The 9009-nt window shown below is 48.0% G+C and overlaps 1 protein-coding gene across 1 annotated transcript in view; it reads right to left on the bottom strand.

Annotated features, from left to right (window-relative positions):
- Positions 1-7383, bottom strand: part of ALOX5AP (arachidonate 5-lipoxygenase activating protein) — a 30637-nt gene extending 23254 nt beyond the window's left edge. Inside the window, exons 1-2 of the mRNA XM_004285497.4 lie at positions 7227-7383; positions 122-221 (exon numbers count right to left, since the gene is read on the bottom strand). Of these exons, the coding sequence (XP_004285545.1) occupies positions 122-221; positions 7227-7296 (170 nt within the window). The 5' untranslated portion in view covers positions 7297-7383. The remainder of the gene's footprint in view (positions 1-121; positions 222-7226) is intronic.
- Between the last annotated feature and the right edge of the window lie 1626 nt (positions 7384-9009).

Below are 9009 nucleotides of genomic sequence, written 5' to 3' on the forward strand. Positions count from 1 at the left end.
AAGTTCAAGCTTCCCTGGGAACCTCGCCTCCCCGGCCTTTGGAAGGTTAGCCCGGACAGACATGCAGCCCTGTGCCCATTGCCCCTCTCTGTCAGTTAGCAGTGTCAGGGTTTGGACTCACTTGGCAGTGTAGACCCGTTCAAAGGCAAGTGTCCCCGTCCTCTGGAAGCTCCACCCATTATGGGTCTTGCTCTCGTGCTCCAACTTGTGGGCAAAGAACCCTGCCAGGGGGAGAGGTTTGGATTTGGTTTATAACGGGGAACATCCACGAGCCTCGTATCCCATTATTTTACTAGAATGTTAGACGGTTCCTTAGCTTGACATCTAAAGAGCCCTAAATGTCCTCCATCAAATGCAACTGAGCAAACATTCATTCAGCAGCTACCCTCCATTAATCACTGCATCTGGTGTTGGTGACTCAATGGTGAGTAAGACACGACCCTCACTTTCAAGGATCCGACAGTCGGAAGAAATAGACAACCAAGTAAAGAAATTACACTACAGAGTGACTCATGCTAAGATCAGACTGAGTGAGAATACAGAGCCATCGAGGGTCCAAGGGGGCAACTTAATTCAGTGTTTGGGACACAGAAGGATTCCTAGAGGAAGTGATATTTAAGATAAAATCTGAAGAACAAGTGTGGCAAGCAGAGGAGACCACTCCACTCTAGTGTAATGGCACGTGCAAAGGTCCAGAGGCAAGAACCTCTGGGGTTCAGTACATCCAGCTTATTGGTGGTGGGGAAGTAGAACCTGGTACAATTACAAATGAGACTGAAGAGGTAGGTGGTGAATTGTTCTTTCAATGACATTTCTCTGTTATCACTTGCCATGTGCCAGACACTCAGCTTACGTCTGAGAACAAAACACACAAAGAGCCTTGGCCTGAGGAGCTTACGTTCTGGCGAGGATACAAGAAGAGAAGACAGACCATACACAGTAAACAAAATGCAAAAATTAAAACGACACAGTGTGCCAAGCTGTGGACAAAAGAGAAGGCACAGCATGACAGGGGCCACTGCAGGTGCAGACAGGGTGGCCGGAGGGAGCCCCAGGGAGAAAGCAGTAAGTGAACCAAGGCTGAAGAAGATGGTGGCTGAGAAGTGCCTGCCGGACTTAGCAGTATGACCGTGACCTTGATGACAGCCACGTTAAGAGCTTCTGAATTTATTTCCATCTTGAGAGCAACAAGGAGTTACTGACAGATGTAAGTTGAGGAGTGGCATTGCCAGAAAGCCACTCTGTCTTTAGCATGGTGAGTGTTTAAAGGGGTGAGACCCAGGACAGGGGAAAGACAGAAGAGAGCTGGTTAGGGTGATGCTTGTGGGATTAAGAGATGCTGAGGGGACAGAATCTGTAGGCTGGATGGTGGGGATGGCGGGATAAAGGTCTCTCCCTCCCTCTCTCTCTCTTTCTCACCCCTCCTATTTTATTCCTTTTCTTCTATTTCAAGAGTGAGAAAGGGAAAAGTGTGATTGTCAGGGACCCATTCGCAGGGTTTCTTTCCATCAACTTCCTCTTAGCCTCCTCAAAAAGACATGAAAAGGATGCCTTATCCATTGTGTACATGAATAAAAGTCTTCACGTTTTCCTTTTTGTCAAAAGTACATTCCTCTCCTAGAACTGTGCCCATTTTGAGCAGAGCTGCAGGGCTGGCTTGTCTGAGGGCCCTCTGTTAGGCACTGGACATATGCTCCTTTATTGGGCCTGGCACCAGCTCTGTGAAGTGGGTGGTACTGTCCCCACTTTGTAGACAAGGGCCCTACGGCTCAGGGAGGTTAAGTAACTTTCTCAGAGTCACTCCACTGGGGAGCAGGGAGGTTGGGATTCAACTCCAGCTGGGCATTCGAGGGTGTGTTTATCCTCCTACTGTCACATAGAAGCTCACTTCAGGGATTCCATCAACTACACAGGGTTTAAGTATCCAACTGTCCACTCTGGACGTCCCTTCTTACCATAGAATACAGTGGAAAATTCTGATCATTGTCTTTCCAGAACCCAAGGTGACACCCCTTGCCCCTGAACATGTAAACAGAGACGGTTTAAGAAAGTCTGAGGTTATTTCTGCAACCAACTGCACAGCGTGGCCGTCCCTCTCCGAGTCTGCCTCTCTTCTTCCTCTCCTTGCCTGAGAACAAACCCCTTCCTCTTTTCCAAGCCTTAGCCCTCCACCTGCAACCCTGACACTGCTTCTGCCACCCTCTTCGGGTCTTTGTTCATCAGTGTTTGCCCCATTTCCTGAACCTTCAATCTCTGTTTTCCTCCTAATCCTTACCATTGAAACACACTCAGATCTTTCCTACCCTCAAAACAAAAGAGAAACAAGCCTGCCTTTAGGGTCTACCTCCCCCTCCTTCTAAGCTAAGCTTGAAAGAGTTGGGCCACCTCTGTCCACTCCTCCAAACACTGACACTCCAACTCCTATTTTCCTTGACCACGTTACAGAAACTGTGCACGCAAAGACCACTCACACACTTCTCTTGGCTGGCTGCTAACATCAGGCCAAACCAGAGAGACAGAGAGAGACACAGAGAGAGAAGGCTGCAACGGTACCACATGCTGGGCTCTGCTGGCTACTCTACCTATGTTAATTATCCCAGGCAATACCTTCAACCATCACACATAGAAGATATTAGTAACTCCATCTCTCTGTTGAGGAAACTGGTGGTCAGAGAAGGTAAATAACTTTCTCAGGATCACATAAAAAGCTCTTGAGATTTTCATTAAGTTAGTATGAGCCAGCAGCGTGATACGAAAGAACAATTCACACATCCATTATTCTAACAGAACTGGTGTCTGAATCTCGAGAACAGTTTCCCTCCATGGAAAACACCCACCTGCATCTTAGAAAGAACATGGCAAGTTGGGGAGTGGGGTAGGAGGGGGAACCCAATGACAAGGGACTCTGGAAACCAAGTCATATGAGGAATGATACATTGAAGAAGGGATGTTACAGGTGACTTTGTAAACACAGAAGCAGCAGGTACAGTCTAAGCTTTTCCAAAGAACAGACACACCAGTGGATAGAAATTATAAGGCAGCAGATTTCAGTTCCATATAAGAGAGAACTTCCTGAGTAGTGAGCGTTTGAATGAATGAATTCGAGACAAAATACACTGTGTAAAGGTCTACCCTTTGGAGCAGCTTTGAGTCCCAGTTTCACCATTACTGGCTCTGGAACCTCCAACCAATGGTCTAACCTCTCCAAGCTCCACTTTGCTTACCTGTGAATTAAGCCAGGACATGGAAGCAACCTAGGTGTCCACTGACAGGTGAATGGATAAAGAAGATGTGGCACATATATACAATGAATATTACTCAGCCATAAAAAGAAACGAAACTGAGTTATTTGTAGTGAGGTGGATGGACCTAGAGTCTGTCATACAGAATGAAGTAAGTCAAAAAGAGAAAAAAAATACTGTATGCTAACACATATATATGGAATCTAAAAAAAAATGCTTCTGAAGAACCTAGGGGCAGAACAGGAATAAAGACACAGACGTAGAGAATGGACTTGAGGACACGGGGAGTGGGAAGGGTAAGCTGGGATGAAGTGAGAGAGTGGCATGGACATATACACACTACCAAATGTAAAATAGATAGCTAGTGGGAAACAGCCGCATAGCACAGGGAGATCAGCTCAGTGCTTTGTGACCACCTAGAGGGGTGGGATAGGGAGGGTGGGAGGGAGACGCAAGAGGGAGGAGATATGGGGATATATGTTTATGTATAGCTGATTCACTTTGTTATACAGCAGAAACTAACACACCATTGTAAAGCAATTATACTCCAATAAAGATGTTTTTAAAAAATTAAAAATAAAAAACAAAGAAATATAATACTATATACTTCATAGGGTACAAGGATTAAATGAGATAATATTATGCCCAGCACCATACTTGACACAAAGCAGATTCTCAATACACTTAACAATGGGAAGGGCAAGGCCAGTGCGTTGTGAGCCCTCCGTCAGGGGAGTGTTCAGTAGGGGCTCTTGAGGATGCTGTAAAGAAGATTTCTGCTGTCACCATTCAGGCCTCCGCGCACGAGGCCCAGGTCCCTCCCCGCAGCTCACCCTCTCCTCCCAGTCTAATTAGTTTGGCTTCCTATGGAAACCACTCTCTCTAAATCTGTGTTTCCCAGGTTTGCTTCATGGCCAGGCTGCTGGCACCTTGGCCAAGAAGTTGGAGGCCCTCTGGGTGCTACGCATAGGAAATCCATCTCTCTACACTCCCTGCGAAACCAGGCTTTGGCAGTTCTGGTCCAGGTCTCTTGGAACGAGGTACTCTAAACTTGGTCTGCATTTCCAAACGTGGGTTCTGCTGGATCAAGCTGGAAGAGGGCCACGAGCTCAAAGATCCTGATGACTAACGAGCGTCTGGGAGGCAGAGGAGGAGGTTCCACCAGGCGGGTGGGCTCTGGCCCTTCCCCTGGGGAATCGGGCTCACACAGTGTACCGAGAGCGCAGAGCTCTCCAACACTGTCACAGACACGGGGACTGACCTCCTTGTCTTGGGACAAAGACAGAGTGTGCCATGCCTGGCAGCAACATGTGAATAGTTCCTAAAGCTAACAGAAAGGGCATCCAATGTAACTGGGGTGGGACAGAGTTTCTGCATATTTTCCGCACTCAATAAGGTAGACCCGTGGCTGCAACATCGAGGTTAATTAGAATTGCAAAGAGAAGTTCTGGACCTACATTTGGACCTTTTTGTTTGCCTAAAAACTCAACGGTTAAAACAGGTAGAGGTGTTACCTTCCAAGTCATTTGCATTGTTCTTGTTTCCCTGCACGGGCACATTTAACAGTTAGAAACAAAAAGTCCTCACAGGGTGATCTCAGCATCACATGGGAGCCCTGGTCTCTGCCTCAGAGGGGAGCAGGGCTGATCCTAAGCCTCTGAGAGGGAGGCAAGGGCTCCTTCTGTGGCTTCAAAAGGGCAGCAGCATGTCTTCTCCCCCGAGCACGGGTGGGACAACGCTGTGAAAGGGAATTGGGGGGATTGGATGGGGAGGGACAGAGGCTGTGATGCTGGGGCCGTGCTGTCCACACCGCTACACATGCGCTCCAATCATCTGTGTGCCCAGGATGAAAAGTCTCCAGCCCAAAGCAGTAGCTCGTCCACACTTGTCTCTCCCCCACCAGGAAGCCTCTTCAGTTCACGGGACCGTGTCAGGGAGAACACTGTGCCTGTCGTTATCTATCTGAAATGGCTGGCCGAAAGACTGCGGTTCAAACTCAGACGTGTGGCCATCTGTAATCTCTCCTCCCCCTTTGCACCAAAGAAGAAGACTTAATCTCACTTGCCAAAAATAATTAGAAATCTCACCGTCCACCTCAAGACTGCTCCGGGTTTGCTGTGCTTCTATGGAAAAGCCCGGGACCCCCTGGACAGACCAGGGCCAGGTCCTGGGGCATCTCAGGAGAGATGAAAAGAGTCTGTTCTCACGGGAGGAGACCCTCCAGCTTCCCCCGACTCAGCCTGGACCAACAGGGAGCAGCTCAGGGTGCACTTGAACCTCTGCTCAGCCCCATCTGCACAGGCGGCCGAGGGGACCCTGGCTCCCGTCCACTGTCACCGAGATTGACAGGTATCCGGGGGAGGGCCGGAGGGGGAGAGCTGAACAAGCAGCGCCCGCCTGCACCCATACAACTGCCTCCACGGGCACCGGAAGCATCACTGCAGGCTTCCTGCTTACTGCCTGCCCATCTTTTCCTGCCAGCCTTTCCTTTCCTGGGAGGCAGGAACCTAGCTTTCTTGTTCACTGCTACATCCTCATGGATGCGGGACCCTTCCTGGACAGAGCAGGGTCCCTGTGGGTGTAGGCAGGTCGAATGAATGAATCCCTTGGTGACTGACAAGACTAAGGGAGCCCCAACATGAAATAGCAATGGCCTGAGACTGTGGCAGCCTCAGCCGGCCCCTCGTCCCCTCTCTGAGCTGCAACTCTCTTGTGTGAGATTTAGAATGAAAATGTTTGGGTCAGAAAACTGCCAAGTGCTGTTCCGGACACCAAGGGGGGAAAGTGGCGGGAGGGCTGGTGGCGGTGGGATGAATTGGGAGGTTGGGATTGACATATATACACTGATATGGATAAAATAGATAACTAACAAGAAGCTTCTGTATAAAAAATAAATAAAATAAAATTCAAAAACGAAAAACAAAACGTGTTGTTCCATGGAGGAAGCATACTCGGAGTATGCAGAGTTGGCCACTCTCTGGTGCAGGGAGACCACGGGCAGCCTTCCCCATCACCAGCCTCTGTCCACACTCGAGTTGGGGGAAAATATCCGAATATGCCCAATTGATTGAACACCCAAGTTTCCAAAGTGTGCCAGGGTGTGAACATTCAGTAATTACCATTAAGTTACAGCGCCGCCCTTCGTCATTCCTCTCCTTTTTTCTCTGTCTTCGTAAACTGCAAAGCCCAAAGACACTGGCCGTACTGATAGAGAGAGCCTGAGGCAGTCCTAGCTCAGAACTTTAAAGAGAAAGTTCTACCCAGTCCTGGCGTTTTCAGTTCTAGGTCTCTTGCTTGGTTTAAGTGATAGCAGAGTTAATGGAAATGCAAACCCCAAACAAGAAAATCCTCCCCGGTCTGTCTCTCCCTTTATGTAAGTACGTAATGCCTACCAAAAAATGCTTCAATTACGCATTGCTAGAGAAAAAGAAAGTATTGCAAAGGACATGTTTCTTCAAAAGAAAAAAGAAAAAGCAATACTGAGGTAAAATAATGTTAAGGTGAAATCCCCCTCACACCACACAAATTTCCTTTTTTTTAGCCTACAGGTGACAGGTGAAGAGCACCCAGCTGCAATTAGTAGAACCCAGCGTCTGGGTGAACATATATCTGATTGTCCCTTTCCAGCCTTCCTGCCCTCCAACTGGTCTCTGGCCACAGTAATTCATAGTTAAAATGCTGATTGCAGACACTCCGGTGACGGTTTTTTATACAGTTTGCTGCCCTGGCTCTACAGACATGATTAATCATCCCCATTAAAGCGAAAGAACGATTGGGAGAAGGAAAAACCTAAATTCATGCAGAAAGGCACAAACCCCTATACATTCAAAAAAAGATACAAATACACATAAAGACAAAAGTACACACACACACACACACACACACACACACACACACACACACACACACACACACACCCCTGTGTAAGCCTGACTTTCAAACAACTACAAACAAACTCTACCCTGAGGGAGGAGATTCCCTTACCGTTCTGGACTACACTGATGAGGGTGACGATGGCCAGCAGGACAATATTGCCCAGGGTTTCGTAATCCATGTTTGTTTCAGGCTCCCAGCAAGGACTGATCAGCTCTGTGGCACCCCAGGCCCGCACTGTGCAGGAAGGGGAAGTGAGGGCTGGACTCTGCCTTTCATCATTAGAATTTCCAAAGGTCCCAGCGCTTCTTCTTCTTTTTTTTTTTTTTTTTAAATAGCCACCAAAGTACCCTGGCTCAGCGTGTCCTGCCAGAAGAAGCAGGGCTCAGGAGACAGGCAGGAAGGGAAGAAAAAGTGAAGCATGTTTTTTATTTATTGAGCACCTAAAAGGTCTGTGTCCAGAGTACTGTCTTTCTTTCTTTGCTTGAATTCCTCGGAAAAAAATTACTTGACACGTGGCGGGGTGCAGAGTAGCCACCAAGTAATAAGCCCTGGATGAATGAATGAATGATGATGAGGTGGACGGCTGATGCCTCTGTTTCCACAGGAAACAAGCAACAAGAGAATTAAAACTAAACCAAAGAACTTAGATAAGGAGCAGAAAGACGGTCACCTAGGAAAACTTCCACACAGGAAGGACTGTTAACCACTGGCTTCTCTGAGGTAATTACTGAGCTACTTCCCTGGAATCTTCTCAGCATAATAATAAGAGTAGAGAGAAGGTGTAAGAGGGAACCTGCTGAGTGAGGTAGGTGGTGGCCTGGCATCTTATAGGACAGTTTTCTGCCCTTGGAAGTTACACAGAAAATGCAAGATTCTGCAAACTTCATCCCAGCCTCAACATCTATTTGGCAGTGATGAAGAAGAGCTTTTATCAAAACCTCACTTCGAAAGAAAACATTGGGGGACTTCCCTGGCAGTCTCGTGGTTAAGATTCCACGATCCCAATGCAGGAGGCACGGGTTCGATCCCTGGTCGGGGAACTAAGATCCCCGCATGCCACACAGCCAGAAACAACAACAACAAAAAGAAAGAAAGTAGAAAGAAAGAGAACATGGGCCACTCTAGTTAGTGGCAGCAGGATTTGCATCTTGCTGTGGGAGAGGCCAGCGTGGGGAAGAGATCACACAGTCCTCATACCTAAGGCAGCTGAGGCCGGCTTGAGTGAAACAGGTCCATGGGGGTCCATGGAGGACTGAAGCGTTTGGAGCTTGGATGCACAGAGGCCAGTAGCAAGGGCAGCCCTGGCTGGTCATGATGCTCTTGAGAACTCTCGCTGAGTGCCTGGGGCACTTCACAACGTGTGGAATCTTTACAAGATGGCTTAGGGCTGGGCACTGGCAAGATTTGTGTGTTCACCTCAACAGGATCTCATTTGTAAGTGTCAGGAACGCTTAGGTCCCAGTAGACAAGGGGTCTGGTCCCCATAAAGTGTTAGCCCTTCTAAGACCCCTGCTGTCTTAGTGACAGTGCATCAGAAGTGAAGGCCAGGCTCCTTGAAAAGTACTCTAGTTGCAAACAATAGAAACTTAGCTCAAGCTAGCTTGGGCAAAAAAGGGAAATTTATTGACTCAAAGAATCCAAGGAACTGAACAACCAAACACTGAAAAGAGCAGAGATGAGGTTGGGCCTCTCAAACGGAGTTCTCTGTCTCAATCTCTCTCTTTCTCTCTCCACTTTCTCACAACTCAGCAGCCATGTTCTCTCTGCAGACCAGTTTTCTCCACACAGTGGAAAATACCTCCACCTCCAACTCTGGAGTTTTATGTCTTACAGCTCTGTCACCTGTAAAGGGCTGACTCTTCTCAGTGAACTATTAGGACAATCCCATTGG

Source organism: Orcinus orca, chromosome 18 (assembly GCF_937001465.1).
Source record: "Orcinus orca chromosome 18, mOrcOrc1.1, whole genome shotgun sequence".
In the NCBI taxonomy this organism is placed as follows: Eukaryota; Metazoa; Chordata; class Mammalia; order Artiodactyla; family Delphinidae; genus Orcinus; species Orcinus orca.